This window comes from Rutidosis leptorrhynchoides, chromosome 11 (genome assembly GCF_046630445.1).
Source record: "Rutidosis leptorrhynchoides isolate AG116_Rl617_1_P2 chromosome 11, CSIRO_AGI_Rlap_v1, whole genome shotgun sequence".
NCBI classification, from domain to species: Eukaryota; Viridiplantae; Streptophyta; class Magnoliopsida; order Asterales; family Asteraceae; genus Rutidosis; species Rutidosis leptorrhynchoides.
This window is the reverse complement of record NC_092343.1, coordinates 54,074,555-54,092,394: the sequence shown is the minus strand read 5'-3', so window position 1 is coordinate 54,092,394 and position 17,840 is coordinate 54,074,555. Positions and strand designations below refer to the sequence as shown.

Here is a 17,840-nt window from a genome sequence, read left to right as displayed (position 1 = left end):
AACAAAAGTGTGCAGAGTTGTATTGTACTATCTGGCGTTGAAAAATGAAAACTATGATGGTTATCCAGAAGCCTTTTCTCTGTGATTATTTGAGTGTGACTAAATTAAGTAAGGTACAACAACTCCAGAAAAATGTACAAATTACTATTCCATGTGACCTGCATAGAACTGCATCCCATTTGGGGACAAAATTCTGTAGAAGAAAATGATGAAATATGAAGCGCATAAAGCCGACACCTTGGTCCCACCGCCCATCTTCATTCAAAAATTTGATAAAAATGTGTTTTTTCTCTATATTTCTAACCAAATTCAGTTGCCTTGTTTTATTTTTCAAATTGGGTTCTTAAAAAGTTTCAATTTTTCTTTGAAAGTTGCAATCTTTTTTGAAAATGAATGGTGGGTTTGGATTATTAGGTAGTTTTTCCGGCGACGGTGGTGGTGGTGGTGGTGGTGGTGGGGTGTCATCCGATGAATCAACCACCGGTGGGTCAATGTTGACCAGCAAGAATAATGTTATGTTAGCTGAAGTATCATCACCATTTCAATTTGTTGTTGATGATGATAAAAATCTTGAATTAGGGCTTGGATTGAGTATAGGTGGTGGTGGTGGTGGCGGTGGTTTAAATTCAATAAATTCAGTTGTTGGGTGGGGTAAGTATGCTAGAATCTTGACTGCTAAAGATCTTCCCCATGTTTCTGTTTCTCCTCCTAGGTAATTAATTTAAACCCCCTTTTAATTTTGTTACCCTAATTGTGTGTATGTGTTTTTATCAAAGTTCATGATTATAGGCAAAATTGTTTGTTAGTTTCTTGATTTTGATGCATACTATTACAATTAAAGGTGAATTTTATATGAAATGGACTTATATGGAATGTTGGTACTTCATTGATATTGATATTGATATTGATATTGATATTGTTTACTAAAAAGGTATTATATGTATAGTATAAAGTATTTAATTTGGATCATAATTTGGAAAATTGGTTTCCAAAAACTAGATGTTTCAAACATACATATTCCTAATGAAGGCCAAAAAGAAAATTGAATCAATACATGATATGTTTATTTATCTAGTGAACATTTAATGTAATTTGGATATACTTTGATTTTACATGCTGTACATTATACAGGAATAAAAATAGAAAATGTAATATATATATTTTTTTAATTAAATTTGTAAATGAAGGATTTGGGGCTTGATGGTGACTCTGTTTCAAAAATCCAAATTACTGATTGTTTAACTAGAGCTCAAATTTCTATAATTGTAACCCTAATTCAGCGTTTGAATCGTATTATTGTAGTGTGGTTGGATGGCCTCCAATAAGAAGAGGTCACAGATTGGTTAATCAAACAAAGTCACCCGATGAAGAATCTAACTCCGAACCTGAACCAAAGACAACTTTGAAAAAAGACGTTTGTTGTTCTGAGACGAAAAAACGGGAATTCAACAAAGTTTATCAATCTGTAAAAGTGAATATGGATGGAACGTTAATTGGAAGGAAAGTTGATCTCAATGCTCATACTTCATATGAAACATTGGCTCGAACGTTGGAAGATATGTTCTGTCCAAAACGTGAGTTCATCTTATGTTTTTAAATTTACTACATTTAGTTTGTTTTGGTATTATGTTCTTGATTAAGGAGTTTCAGGATTATGCATATGTACATGAAGTGGCAATATGGGCGGGTTGGGTTACTTGGGTAGGTGATCTTTATTTGGTTCATGTCAAAACATGTGGAGTAATTTTTAAGTAATCAAGAGTGTAAAGGGGGCAAATACTTTTTATCCACAACAACAATAACAACAGACCCAATCTCACATGAGTGAGGTATGGGGAGGTGAGACGTAGACAATCCTTCCTCTATCCTAGAATAAAGAGAAATCATTTCTCCACCCGAGTGAAACACTCACAAGAGTAAGGAAAGTACTCACTCTCTCTATTCGACGGATAAAGATATTGTTTCCAAGAGGACCTTCCTGCCCAAAAAGTAGGAGACAATAAAATAAAACAAAACAAATAAAAATAAGAATAGAAATAAATGAAGTAAATAATTTAAATAAAATGAAATTAATAAATAAATAAATACAAATAATATAATATAATAAATACATACATGATAAAAAGTAATAAAAAAGAGACGCCATGGAAATGGTAGAATCAAATTTCCATGAGTTTTAAATCAAGCCTGAGGTTTTTATCCATTTGTGTATAATCATTGAATGCATAAATTTTGATTTTTGATTATAATATAATAATGACGACAGTAATTGAATCTTTCAAAACGATTTGGGAGGTTATATGCATTTTAGAATAGGCTTTAGGTAACGTTTACCCTCCTCGACCAATTTCACTTCCGGTTAATTATTTTTTGACCCGTTTGATATATATATCGCACATCCTAAGTTAACCCTTTCACAATTAAATGAGTTGAAATTGCGACATTTTTTAATTTCTTTAAACATAAATATTGTTATGCTGAGCCTAAAATCAAGATTTTAAAAGTCCGAGACAGCGCCGAGTCAGTCGGGACCTTGGAGGGACGAGATAATCAAGGTTGAAATAGTCGCGAGCCAGCCTCGGTCGGGACCTTGGAGGGACGAGAAAGACGTTGACCAACATTGACTTTTAGTAATAGATAAATTAATCATATATTCATTGCACATAAATATATAAAACATAAAATATAAATATTTCACACAGTATATGACACAATCTATTTTTTAGAAAATATAAAACTTTTTACCTAACTTTGACTTTGACCGACTCATACCCGACCTTTTAGGGTTGACTGACTTTTAAGGCATTTTTGGGCGATTCGGGACGGGCTTAGTCCCCAAACTGACGCGTCAACCGACTTTTACAACAATGCCTAGAATACTAGATTGACGGTGTTTATGGTCTATAGGGTCGCGCAAAACAGGTCTGTCAAAGCTGCTCGATGCGACATCTGAGTTCGTACTTACTTATGAAGACAAAGATGGAGACTGTATGCTTGTCGGTGACGTTCCTTGGCCGTACGTTTCATCACCATTAAATGAATCTGCTTTTATCTTGTTATAGTTTAGTTATTTAAATCTTGTAATGGTAACTTTATTTAATTTCAGGATGTTTTTAAGCTCAGTAAAGCGACTTCGGATCATGAGAAATTCTGAATCTAACAATCTTGGTAGCCATCAACGTACTATTGAAGCACAAACGTGTCAAGAAAGGAACACAAGACGAAGAATCAACGATACTTGATGTCACATATACGAATGGTCTAGTTTTCGGATCGATGAACTCAACCAAGTTCTTTTTGGTTCAATGTTGTCATTAATCCTATCAGTTTAGGCGATTCTCGATCATTTGGATTTCTTGATAATGTAATTATGTCCTATGTTTAATGAAATGAACATATTTTCCGTAATCGGAGTTTGAGTTCTTTCATAATTGTGTATGCACGTGATACCTGGATAGACTGTATACAGACTATATGATGACGTAGGGTTCACCCAGCTACACGATTAACTTGGCCCACAAAGTCATCTAAACTCTAATTTCCATCTATAAATATGAGGTAAAACCTACATCAAGTACACAGTCCCCTCATCGCAACACATACGTTTTCATCGGCGGATCTCTCCTCCACAACTGTCCCTACGATCGAAGCACCACCACCATCGCCAGGGTTTTTACCTACGGATCTCGTAGGGTTTTCTATCTTCGCTGTCGATAGATTCCGACTATCAGTGACGGAACTTGAACTCGGATACAGATGGGGCGAGTGTAAAAATTTAATAAATTTTCCAAAGTAAGCAGGGGTAAACACTAAAAAAAAAAAAAACCTTATTTCTTGGTAAAAAAAATATATTTTTTAGTGTAAAATTTTTTTCCCCGTTAAATCCAGGTGGGGCGGATAACCCTTTGTGATACACTAAGTTACGCCCCTGCCGACTATCGGCCGGCGGGCAATTCGTTAACCACTCTCCCGAGATCATCATCTCGAGCATGAGTTATCACGGTAACCGGACCGGAGATTAATGACGTTGACGCCTCAAACAACCCCTCTCATATCATTGATCATGGATGTATTTTTCCTTGGAAAATACATACATGAGTAAAAAATATTTCTGTTGATCGAGTAATTTTTTACAAGAAAAACTTTATTACTCCGTAGTTTAGTTTATGGCCGTTACAAATCCTTTTTTCTAACCGTAAACCGTCCAAGATAAGATCTTTATAGGGTGGGGGTTAACGCCCTAAAACTTCTTAAAGTGACCTAGTAGATAGGTAGAAGATGGTTGTTAATATACTAATCCGTACAATCTAATCTAAGTATTCATGATGGGCGCTTTACAAAGTTAAATTATTAAAGAATATCCTAAATCCAAGTCAATGTACAATTATCAATGCACTAAGTACACATCTAGAACAAAAAATTAGTCTTGTCTAGATGTTTTTTGATTTAAAAAACTAATTCCCTTATCCCTCCAGTTGAATGGCTACCATTTGAACACACCAACAAGAATACACAACACCAAGAATTACACTACCATAAAACCATCTCTGTTTTTCTGATATCAAAAGAGACACAATATTGCATTTCAATGGCAACTCTACAAACTATAGCTTATTCTTCACCATGTATTTCTCATACTTCCCAAAAGCCAAGTTGTTTTCTTTCAGGTAATTACATATTTAAACTCTCCTTCATTTTAGCTTAATTATCTTCTTAGTACATTCATTCTTGCAATAATTATATGAATTTGTATAAATGTACATATAGTCGTATACTCTCTCGTTCTCAATTTAATTGTCTAGGACAAAAAAAAAAAAAAAAAAAAAAAAAAAAAAAAAAAAAAAAAAAAGAACATACAGTTTAAGAATATATAATTATCATTAGTTTTTGTATAATGACATTGTTAAGTTCAAATGATCAATTTAAGATCCTTTTTACTTATGTATAATCTTAATTTGGAACAATATGATAAGTTGATCAAATTTTTTTTCATATGTGATAGTGGTTATTTAATTTCAAACTGGTTGAAATTGCTTATCCACTATCACATATGAAAAAGTTTTTGATCAACTTATCATATGTTCTTAATTACGGAGTAAGATTTTACATAAGTAAAAAGGACAAGAGTACCAATTTTTTTATCATTGTAAGAAAAGCAAACAAAAAATGTTCTTTTCTTCATTGTCAGAAAAGTACTTCCCTAATTTATAATTGCACTTACAACAATCAGATAAATAAAATTTGGTGCAATTTTTTTTGAAAATATATGTACCATAAGTTTGTTGGATGCAAACTCATTTGTCACATATAAAATGATTCAAATATATAAGTTGATGTGATACTCCTTTTATTATTGGTTTTATAGTGGTTCTCTGTTATGTCCATCTTGTTGGGCTAGGTTTTGGTCATAGTAGAAAAAAAGTGCTAAACATATAATTATAATGGAAAATATAAAAAGAAATAAAAACACTTATAGAACTCAACTTGTGAGATATGTAACTGACAAATCTTTTATTGTTTGTGCATAGGGATAACATCAGGAGTTGTTAGTCACAGTTCGCGTTCAGCGTTCAATGGTCAAGCACTAACCCTACCCATTTCACAACCCACTCGACGGCTAAACACTTCTCGCACGTTTTCACTAACCATACAAATGGTTAAACCAAGTATTCAGTTCATACCAGGTAGAGATGAACAAACAATACCAGATGTAAAACTAACGAAATCAAGAGACGGAACAAACGGTCAAGCAATTTTCAAGTTCAACGAACCGTCAGTTTTTGACTCGTCTGGTGAAGTTGGAGACATAACTGGATTTTTCATGATTGATGAAGAAGGAACATTGCAATCTGTTGATGTTAGTGCAAAATTTGTTAACGGACGACCTGCAGGGATCGAAGCTAAGTATGTTATGCGTACTCCACGAGATTGGGACAGGTTTATGAGGTTTATGGAGCGTTATGCTAATGTTAACGGCTTGCAGTTCATTAAAAGTTAATAAGGAAGCGTAAAAATCGTTACATTTGATTTACCAAATCTCTCATAAAACGATTTTCATTGAATTTTGTTGCGCGTATTGTGGTTTTGTTTACTGTAATTAGATTATTCGAAATGTGACACATTTGAGATATCATTTACTATCAATATCTTCTGAGTTCTGACCCATCACATTCGGATCTATAAAGTTACGATATTTTTTTTTTTTTTTTTTTTTTTTGTTTACAAATAAACTGTTCACTATGTGATCCTACGATAGTAGTTTTGATTATTGCGGTTCATACAGATCTTTTGAGAGTTATTCGGTTCGATTGTCAGTAATGATGGACTTGGAACATATACATGTTATCAGCCTAATGTTGGGTACCATTGTCGTCTTACCTATTAACTTCTCTTTTAAAACAATAAGTTTTGTGTTTGATGATCCAAGTGTGTTGTATCAAACTTTGATGTAGATCATGTTAATATCTTATAGTTACTAATTTAAGCATTATTTACTGTATGTTAATTGTCAAATTGCTAGTTGATATGCTACTGATTGGTTACCAAAGATTCAAAAAGTGGCTACACATATGTACAGTTATGGGAGGGGTAGTGATTTGTACACCATCAAAATTAGTCATATACCAACAATTATGCATTACATTGTTGTATGATTACTTTTTAGTGATGTAGTATGTAAATCGCCTATGCCTTATTGCCAGTCTGATTCATTTCTCTTGATGAATTACCAGATTCATTTCTCTTGGTAATCGATAAATTTTTGGGTGGCCCATTTGTATTGAGGTAGCCCATTTGCATTGGGCTGTTCTGTGGATCGGTTGTGGCCCAGACTTACCACTGAGTCTATAGTTGATGAGTTTGCTAACTGCAAATTATATAAAACTTCAAGTTGTTTTATATATTTGTCAAATAAAATAATATGAACACCGGCTAGATGTATGAAAAATACACCAAGTCAACCTTTCAATTTCAATTAACTGGTTGTGTATTTTATAATAAAATGAAAAAGTAGTGTTAAACACGTTTACAGGCAGAAAAAAATGAGATGCCCATAAGAATTTTAATTCTTCCCTACTGGCACACCAACATGGTCAAAAAAACAGATCTGATTCAGATCCAGTGAATCTAACATGGGTGCACTTGCAAGCCGGGTCAAACCTAGCCGGGTCATCAATGGAATTTTATGTGCAATTAGAAACATGTTGGGTTAACCAAAACACTATTTACTTAAAAAAAAAAACGACCCGAAATTTAGTCTAAAATCATAAGCTCATATCTTATGGCTCATATATCATATAAATCATCCAAAGATTATATCAATTCAAGTAGCAGCTGCTTTTTAATAACTTAATTCCGAGGCATTGTGCATTAAACTAGTTGAATACATTTTAGGCAACTTTGAAACTGTTTAACACGTCAGATACACCAACAAAGAAACCGAATCAACCCAAAAGAAAGAGTTGAAATTCCCACATCTAAAGAAAAGGTGTACATTCGTGTTTAAGTACTACTAAAGGATCAAATGTTCAATAAGAGCTAATGTAAATTAAATAGCATGTGTATAAGAATATCATTACAAAGAATCAACAATATGACAAGATAAAAACTTTATAATTTATATTAATTAATGGCAAAATTACGGCTTTTTTGCTTCCTGCTTCAAGTATTAAACAGGCAAACCACAAACTAAATAGTAACCTCTAATATCATATCATGTATCAACGACAATTAAACTTTAAACAAACAAACCTCAATTTAATTTTGATCATGAGTGATCTCTTTGTTCATTTTTCCAAGAATTTTTCGCCGCTTCAGCTGCTGCAGAACCATCTGAATCACTGTTTCCATCGTTCGGTTTCGGTTTAGAAAAGAACGGGTCCCACTCATGAACGCCCACATACTCACCTTCACCTAATAAAGCATACTTCCAACTTAACTCCTCAATAAAATCGTCATTATTGCGTCCTTCAATTATGTCTTTTCTTATTCTCGTCACCTTATCAATAATCGCTTGAACAGAAACATCAAATGCATCTTTATGAGACTCTAATTTCGAACGAGGGTCCGCATAAATCAACCTTGGGATCAAATTTATAACCTCCTCCCTCATCATCTTGACTTGATCTTGAGGGATTTGACTGAGCCGTTCTTCTATACTGATATGCTTTTTACGAAGATCATCTTCTGGGATGAAAACTGAATACTTCGTGTAGTTTTTCGGAAGATGCCATGTGTACTGCGCATACGCAGAACCAGGATGAAAGAAGACCGGAATACAACCAGCTAACATCGAGTCAAAAGCTGATCTTCTCGTATACGAATCACCTTGCGGTTGTAAACAAAAAACCGAGCTTTGAAACATTTGCATTAAGCTACTAGGCGAATGACACTTGCTTTCACCCAAATCACACTCCAAAAGCTTACCCACATTCGAATTCTTACATTGATCGATAATTTGACCACGAATTGACTTTGGATTATCGGGACGTGGGGCCCCCGCAAAACTAAAAAGCCACTTCCTTTCTAAATTCATCATTCGATCTTGCCACGCGTACACCTCAGCGTCCTTTGACGGGTGAAAATAAGTCGGATACGGTATCGCAAAATCATTCGCGTTCCAAGGACTAGACTCAACAACAAGCATCGACATATTTTTAGCAGCCGGTAAAAACAAAAGTTTACTCCCCCAATCGTTTTCCTCTTCACTTAACCTCCTAAAATCCCACGTGATGCGACCCGCAACAAGAAAGTGATCTTTCCCGCCCATTATACTCCACTCGGGTCTCTTTTGTAACCAATCAACAAGTTCAAGAGACGCAGCATCTCTCATCGATATATTATACCCCCAAAGATACCTAGCAATATCAAAACCAGCATAAAAAGGTACAAAAATAGCAGCAGCAATCGAAGAATCATTAGTTAAACACTCGTATTGTTTCATCCTATTGCTAAAAATAACATCAACTGCAAACTGATTTGTTGCATACCATCCACTATCCGAAAACACACCTTCCGTATTCTCTAATGGTGGCCCTAGACCAGCATTTGTTGTAAACTTACACATATTTGTCCATTTACTTAAACTCCTACATTCCTTAAGCATATCTTCATTAAACTTAGATGGAAGATCATGAACATATACATATCTCCCACCACATGGATCACTCTTATTCTCTATCGTCTTCATCGCCTTCATAAACCTAAACTCATCATTTTTCGATTTCTGTTCAATTACAGCCTCTGGTTTATCGATTTTCGGTTTCTGTTCAATTACAGCCTCCGGTTTATCAATTTTCGGTTGTGCTACATCCAAATCTCTACTCTGCTCTATATCGTGATTCTCTGATTCATTTTTCGATTGAGCATTATTGAAATCTCTATTTTCAACTACATCATGACTCTCTACGCGATTAATACGATCGAAATCGACTACGGGACTAGGACGACTAGTTGTGATTGGTCGAATAATCGGAATGGATTGCGAAGTTACTGAATCGGACGAAATGGAATCAACTTGATAACTTCTACCACCAATTATAACAAAATGGAAATACAGTAAAAAGCCCCAAAAAAACACACAGAGTAACCCTAGCACACAAACACGAGAGTGTTGTGACTTATGAACACCTTTTTCCATATGATCTGATGATAATGAATTCACCGGTGAACGGCGTCTCATTAGTTTAAATAAATCAATTATTTAATAAGCATTAACAGCATAAACACAATATATACATTTATTCCATATATATTGTATATTGTATATATGTATAGCTTAAGATTGAGCAAAAGTTATTATAAATAGTTGAATCAATTGAATAATTGAGAGAATGTAAACGAAATTGATAAAATTAGGGCAAATATGTGTGAATGTAAGTTTGATTTTGATTTAGATTAGTAAGTCAAAATCAAACAGATCAAGGTCAATGAAACTTACTGGAAGATGCAATTGTAGAGAGAGGAAGTTTCTAGAGAGAGAAATGGAAGAAATTGGAGTGTAGGTTATGGTCAAGAATTGTGTATTATACGTACTTTGTGCATTTTTGGGGTTAAACTGTTAATTTGAGTAATCAGTCAATAAGCTGAAAATGCGTAAGTTAGTATGATTAGCTTAAGTGGCGTAGGTTAGCGTGAGGGCGTTTTCCGTCTATTTCACCTAGGTGTCGGTTGCAGTACGAGTTGTGCCAGGTGGAGATTTTCATGACGTCATTAGGTATAAGATATTCACCAACACCATGAATAACAAGGCATGTTCAGACTCATTTTGAAGCCAACAAGCTCAAGCAAGCCCCTAGCAAGGCGAGCTGGTGGCCAATTGGGCTGAGCGTACTCGTTGGTTGCACGGAAAAGTTGAGTCGCGTGTTGAGGAGTTTGGCTTACATGTTCGGTTTTGATTGGTCTTTTTTTTTTCTTTTTATATCATTTTTTACCCAGCTTTCAATCATATTTTAACACATCATTCAACACGTCAATCAACACACTACTCCATTATTTACTAGTTTATCAACACGCTCGCCCTAAACACCCCACCCCTACCCCTCAACACGCCATTTTTGCTCATCATTTTTAAAACTAGTCTAAGAGTGTTACCAACCAAGACAACTGAGACGACTTTCTTCAGATTTAAACACTGTCACATCAACGCCACATTATCATTTTCTTCATATCACTAACCCATCACATTTCACTCTCAATCATCACACCATCCATTAACCACCATAAATTAATTAAATGAACCACGCGAAATAAATTTTAAAACAAAATGTATAGTTAATTAAAACAATACACTCCGTGATGATTTGTACTAGAAATTCACGAAAATGTTGGCGATGAAATATTGACACAACATTTTTAGGTGCTGCCAACGGTGCCAATATTTGTCATGAAAGATTGACAATGGTTTAACGGTTCATTGGGAGCTGTGTCTTCTGAAAACATCATCAACAAGTTCACTTTTGTTAGGTAAAGGAAAAGGTTTCTAGGTCGGGCAGGTAAAAAAGCTTCCGGAGCTCCGGTTACTAATAGTTGATAGCAATTTGATATGGTTTGTTTCTTGATGGGGGTTATGGGTCTTTTGTTTGGTTGATTTCGTTTTGGTTGTGCACTTTATTTCGCTGTGTTTTTTAGGATGTAGCTTGTTTCGTGTTGGGTTTCTTTCTTTTTTTGTTGTTAGTTTGGTTTAGTGACTTGTTTGTTCGATTTCTCAGTGGCCAGAGTGATTAAAAACGATCACGAAATAACTCGATCAAGTCACAAATATATATATAAATTATATTTCTCTTCTCAAAATAATCTGAAGAAAAAACCTCATTCAAAGTTCTTTTAATGACATTTCACTATTTTTTTTAAAAAAAATAATAATTTAAATTTAATGACATTTCACTATTCTTTAGAAAAAACAATAATTTAAATTAAAAGCGATCTGATAACAGAAAGAATTACAATTGATGTTGGCTCTAATCATCAATGGCGGAACTCTCTTGAGGCAAAAAAGGACCACCGCCTCCCCAAAACTTAGAGGTGATAGTGTAATTATATATGTATCAGATGCCTAATTAATTCCTTTAACTTAAGTGGCCTTCCCAAAATATTTGACAAATTCTTTATTGTACTTATTTTTTCAAGAGACAATGATAATTATTTTTTCAAGCAATCGTCTTCATGTAATGTAATGTATTTTAATAACTTCATACCATTAATCTATTGACAAACATAAATGTAACTTTCGTAGTTCTAATGATAAATGATAAATAGAAAAAAAATACACAAGACACACCCCGCTACAATTTATTATTTTCATATTCTGACATATATTTGTGGTTCAAAAAGACTTTCAAATTTTCATTGATCTTGGCTCTCTTAACATAAATGTTCAAGTTCCGCCACTGCTAATCATTCAACTTGGACAAATTTTATGATATAGTGTGAACCATACAACTATCGAACAATATTAAACATAGTAAAGTACAATACACAAACAATGAAATTAATCATATCGAATTTACCATCACTATAAATCTTATAGAATACGAAGTAAACAAATTATCTGAAGTAGTCGCCACAAATAACATTTCAGTTTCCTTTTTGAAAACTTAATGAATAATGATTGATACTTTGATAGTAAAGTAATTGTAGTTAAACACCTGCACATGTACCTCATTAAGATGTAGACCCAATCTATGCGTTGAGCCACAAATACCCAAAATATAATATTTGTTTAACACTTAAATAGAGAGATTCTTAACTTATATCGTACTTTTAAGCTAATACATATAAAATAAAATAGAATATATTATATAAATGTTAAAGATTACAGAAGTCTTGTTACGTTCAGTTGAGTAGTTGATCAATCAGTAAAAATAAAATAAAAGATATTATTATACTAGTACTAGTTATATAAGCCGTATACCCCTGTAGATACAAAAATCAGAGCGAGTACGTACATACTCAAGCTTGGGTGTAGGTGTCTAAAAAACAACATTAATATTTGAATCGCATTTCATAAATATTAACCATTTAAAAGTTTGTAAATATGTGTAGTAGGCATTGTTAGGACATGTTTATTTTTCACTTAATTATCTGTATTTGCACAACTTATAATTCAGTAAATAAAATTGATATTTTTTTGTCACAAAATTTATCACTTAATCTAAAAATTAACATGTGTCTAGAAGACATATAATCAGACACCTCTTCGCATAAAAAAAAAGTAAATGAAAAATGGTTTACTATAGAAAAAAGTAATTTAAGTAAACAGTTCTTTAGTCTATTAAGACATAGAGATGACTAATCCAAGAATTTGAGAGATAAGTTGTCAAATCTACTTCTGCATCACGTTATCATTTCTTTTAAAAGATTGATCGTCATTATCTCAGTAACTAAATTTTTGTTATGTCAGTGACTAAATTTTTCTTGATCGTAAAATTATCATAGATTTTTCTTAACGATACACTCTCCTCCATGCAACTTAACAAAAAATGTGTATGAGGTAACTCATGGTTGCAAAAATCGGAAAAATCAGCCGAGAACTTAACGATAACTCAATCACAGGACGATGCCGAGTTCTTGTTTCAAAAAATCGGTCAACTTTTGATTTTATCGGTCAATGACCGATAAATTGAGTTTCTCGGTTAAATCTCGGTCAACATTCGATAAACTGAATATCTCGGTCAACATTTATTTGTAGCTATATATTATATTATGTATCATAAAATTTATCTTAAAAGTCTAATTTTTCTTTTTTGAACGGCGATTTTTTTGGCATTGTGACGATCGCTCCAAATCCATATGGACAATACGTCATTCATTGATTTCTTTGCGAGGTATTTGACCTCTATATGATACACTTTGTAAACATTGCATTCTTTTGAAAAGGCACACCATAAATGAATATTTAAATCAAAGGTTTTCGACATATGATGATTTCTACATATAGACAATCACCGTAAATAATAGTTTACAATAGTACTTCCGTTGACAATGCAGTCAAAATAAGATACATGATGATGATTTGGTGAATGCAACGTTTCCTTGAAAAGTATGTCATGTAAGACTCCATGCACATAACTTGTATAACATATAAGCAACAGCGGAAGACTTCTAGTAAACCTGAGAATAAACATGCTAACAAGTGTCAACACAAAGGTTGGTGAGTTCATAGTTTTATTGTTTCGTATAATCTGTATGTAAAGGTGAATCACAAGTTTTCAGTTGTTTCATCCAGAAACGTTTATCAAAATATTCTACGAAATTGAGCACCCTGGTAACTAAACTTAACGTATATATAATTTGTACCCTTTGTATAATCATCTTAAAAATACACGCAAACCAACGTGTACGCTTCTCAAATAGCATACGTCCGTTAAAAGGCTAGTGCTCTAGCTCGGACGGGGATATCAAGCCCTATGGATCCATATACTACTACTCGCGCCCACCAGTTCTTATAACTGGCAGTTACTAGTTACCAAAGCTAAGGGATTTTCGGTTCAAACTCAGTGTAGAATTTAGTATGTACTTGTATCCATTGCGTTTAAAATAAAGTGCATGTATTCTCAGCCCAAAAATATATATTGCAAAAGCAATTAAAAAGGGATCAATGAAACTCACACATATAAATATTGTATATCGGTTAATAAAGCATTTGCATGTATTCTCAGCCCAAAAATGTAGAGAGTAAAAGGGATCTTATGAAACTCACACATATAAATATTGTATATCGGTTAATAAAGCATTTGCATGTATTCTCAGCCCAAAAATGTAGAGAGTAAAAGGGATCTTATGAAACTCACCTTAGCAGCACATAAGGTCATTCACCGAAATGTGACCGAAACTCGAAATGCAAAATAATCGTAGATCTCAACGTATCAATATTGTGATTCAATATTGTAGGAAAGGACGTAGACGCAACGGAGATGATAAACATTAGTTTGACTCACGAGCAATACCCTCGAACAATACCCATAACCTCCATAACTATAACCCATAATTTCTGTAGCTAAAACCCATTTGAAAACTTATTTTGAAATCACCCGAGCATATTCCCGTCGTAGTATTTTATGTATATATGTAGTAATAATAATACTACTAATTATAATAAGATTACTAATAGTAATATTAATAACCTTAATATTAATAATAATAACATAAATAATAATATACAAAGTAGATAGATAGATGGATATTTGTATTTGATAAAAGAGGAAGTGAGAAGGGATCATATACTCCCGAGAAATGTATCATGCATGTGTTTTTGTAAATTATCGACATATGATCATATATATATATGAATATTATAATAATATAATAATATAAATATAATATAATAAAGTAATAATAATAATATATTAAATAAAAAAAATAGGAAACGTGCATAAATAGTAAAGCCGCCATCACTTTTTATGTCGACAAACTTTTTATGTCGACAAACATTACGCGTTTCGCGTAGATAGGTACGCGGTCCGCGTATGGTGTCTTCACGAAAGTTGTAGATTTTTGAGTTACGGACGTCTGGACACCAGAATCACCCTTTTTCGAGTTAGTATGATTTAGTTATGATTTTTCTCGTGCAAGTGCGCAGGTTTAGTGATTTCCATCATTTTAACTTGAAATCTTGAGATAAAATATTATAGTCTGTTGGTGCTCATTAGAAACCTTTATTTTATCTTTATTTTCATTTTCATATCATTGAAAATCCATAAAAACATTTTAACAATCAAATTCTATTATATCGAAAAACGTGTCCATACTAAATCGAATAACTATAGTTCTCTAAAACTAATTACATTCACATCTTTTTATCGAAACGTTATAATAATTAAAAATCTATTATTTCGAAGAATGCTTTCATATATTTGAACTAAATCGAATAAATATAATTTAGTTTTCCAGAATTAGTTATATTCAAATTCATTCTTTAAAAGGTTTCATCTATGTCGTAAAACGTTTTCAATATTAAGAAAACTAAATAATTAACTTTATCAAAAGACACGAGACAATCATTGTGTTGAAAGTTAATCTCTACTAACCTTTGTCTAGTAATCGTTAATTGAAATATTTGTTCTTACTTGTAGGTCACTTTACCATTTATTCCGAATATCGTTAAAAAGGAAAGGTTTCCTAAATCAAAGTGGACCTCTCAATAGAGACTCACGATCATATAATGTATCTGATAAATCAATCATTTGATATTATCTTTTAATTCCGTTGATAATTATATTAAACCTGTATCGAAACAAATACGTTCGTGTAAAGTATTATACGTCTAATACTTTGTTAACGTTTTCAAGTTATAATATATACACATATACATATATAATCATGTCCGTTCATATAATGGTTCGTGAATCATTGGAATTTGGTCGAGGTTAAATGAATGTATGAACATAGTTTAAAATTATTGAGATTCAACTTAACAAACTTTGCTTATCGTGTCGGAATAATATAAAGATTAAAGTTTAAATTTGGTCAGAAATTTTCGGGTCATCACAGTACCTACCCGTTAAAGAAATTTCGTCCCAAAATTTGAGTGAGGTCGTCATGACTAACAATAAAAATGTTTTCATGTCGTATATGTGTTGATAAATAGAGTTTTATCACCGTTAAATAATATGGATAAAACAATCCAATTACTCGAAGCGTATGAGGGAAATTATCGTAATAAAGTGAAATGAAAGAATAGAGATTCGTCTTAGCTTTTGACGTAGTTACGATTGATTTCCGGAATTTAAGGAATAGAAAATCTTCATAATATAAATAAGATTTGATTCTTCGGAATTTGCGGAAATTAGGATTTTATTTGATTAAATGCGTAATCCGCCTTGATTGTTATGTCTGATATTTCGCTATAAATTGACCTCTTCCGTTTCATTTATTTTCACCACTCCTATAATCTTCTTTCTTATTTCATACATCCCAATAGATTGTGAAAATGCTTAATCCAGTTCTGATTCTTGATATTTTCCTGGCTATCGTATCCTTCATTCTTCTTTTTCATCTGCCACCAGAGGAAGTTATTTTCTTCTACTATTACCTTGGAGTTATAGTGTTTTTCATTCTCCCGTGTCTTTATATTGCTATACGCATTGATATACACGGTTTGTAATTTCGGGGTTGTTATCGGGCTTTATGTTCTCCATTATATTTTGGAGCTTCATGCTTTCGTTTTCTCTTCCCGACCTTAAGTCAAGCGGATAATGGTCTAGAATTCGTCGGTATGAAGTTTCAGATGAACATAACTAATGTTCTAAGAAAGAAATGGTAATAGCACAATCTGACTTGTCAAATTACTAGAATACCTCGAAAAAGACCGAATCATTAAGGAAATATTTTCTTGATATTTTTAGAGATTATATAGAATGAAAGAGTTATGTAACATGGTTCATGATGAGGGTATGATCTGTGAATCTTTATCACGTTCTATTAGAAACTCAGCATGACTTACTGTAACATAATCACGTTGATCAAGTGTCATTATATTATACTAACTCATGCTTCAATTCCCAACATTACTTCAAACATCCATTTTTCTAATTTTTCAGAATTTTAGAAACTAAAATAGTTTCTTTTATGTTATAACACAGATAGCGCAAAGAGATGAATGATTTCAAATAAGAATGGTTATGAAAATATCTTCAGAAATATCGAGGATATTTATAATGAAAGATATGATAATATCTTAGAATATTTAACATAATGATGATGATGAAGAATATCGTCCGCAAAGGTTTTAGAGTAAGGAGCAAGGTATTTACTAAGGATTTCAGCAGACACTGAATCATTTGGATTCTTTGAAGGCAGGTTCAGTCTTTGTGATTTATCCACAGCCTCCTTCATACTTTGCTCAATCCGTTTTCCAGTTTCAAACCTTCTCTTTTTCTGAGCTTTGCCACCATACCATTCTTTATCATCAAACTTTTGACTGTTAAAGTCGTTTACAATTTTTTTTGCTGCTTCATCAGTATTGTTCCAATTTCAAAGAACTATTTCATAGTTTGGGATGTTTTTCAGAAACTTCACCTTCGAAGTATGTAAGTCTAGAAGATAGATGTTATCTATATATAACTGTTGTCGTAGAAAATGCAACAGATTCAAAATACTGATTGCTAATTCCCGGTAGTTGGTATGGCAATTACCGTTATGAGATGTGGATGAGTACATGATAGGGTTTCAATGAGTATAAGGATTTTTCGGAAGGTCAAGGATCAATGAAGTTGTTGGTAAATTTACTGCTAATGTGGTGGAACATAAAAGGTTCCCCGGTAAAAAAAATGTATATGTCAAGGTTATAATAAAACTAATCTGAAAAGTCGAAATTGGCTAGTTGGAAGTGGGGTAAAACTGGA

The 17,840-nt window shown here is 33.0% G+C and overlaps 3 protein-coding genes across 3 annotated transcripts; 2 read left to right on the top strand and 1 right to left on the bottom strand.

The window, feature by feature from the left end:
• The first annotated feature begins 389 nt into the window (after window positions 1-389).
• On the top strand, window positions 390-3,242 carry LOC139874584 (auxin-responsive protein IAA13-like). Its single transcript, XM_071861994.1, has 4 exons — window positions 390-712; window positions 1,303-1,574; window positions 2,908-3,016; window positions 3,107-3,242. Exons 1-4 carry the CDS (start codon window positions 390-392, stop codon window positions 3,240-3,242), a joined length of 840 nt encoding a protein of 279 aa, XP_071718095.1.
• A 1,251-nt stretch (window positions 3,243-4,493) lies between these two features.
• LOC139877403 (photosystem II reaction center PSB28 protein, chloroplastic-like) lies at window positions 4,494-6,198 on the top strand. The gene is made up of 2 exons (XM_071864823.1): window positions 4,494-4,667; window positions 5,529-6,198. Exons 1-2 carry the CDS (start codon window positions 4,589-4,591, stop codon window positions 5,996-5,998), a joined length of 549 nt encoding a protein of 182 aa, XP_071720924.1. The 5' UTR covers window positions 4,494-4,588; the 3' UTR covers window positions 5,999-6,198.
• Window positions 6,199-7,521: 1,323 nt separating this feature from the next.
• On the bottom strand, window positions 7,522-9,748 carry LOC139876565 (xyloglucan galactosyltransferase MUR3-like). The gene has a single exon (XM_071863902.1). The coding sequence runs from the start codon at window positions 9,677-9,679 to the stop codon at window positions 7,766-7,768; it is 1,914 nt and encodes a 637-aa protein (XP_071720003.1). The 5' UTR covers window positions 9,680-9,748; the 3' UTR covers window positions 7,522-7,765.
• Window positions 9,749-17,840: the final 8,092 nt, after the last annotated feature.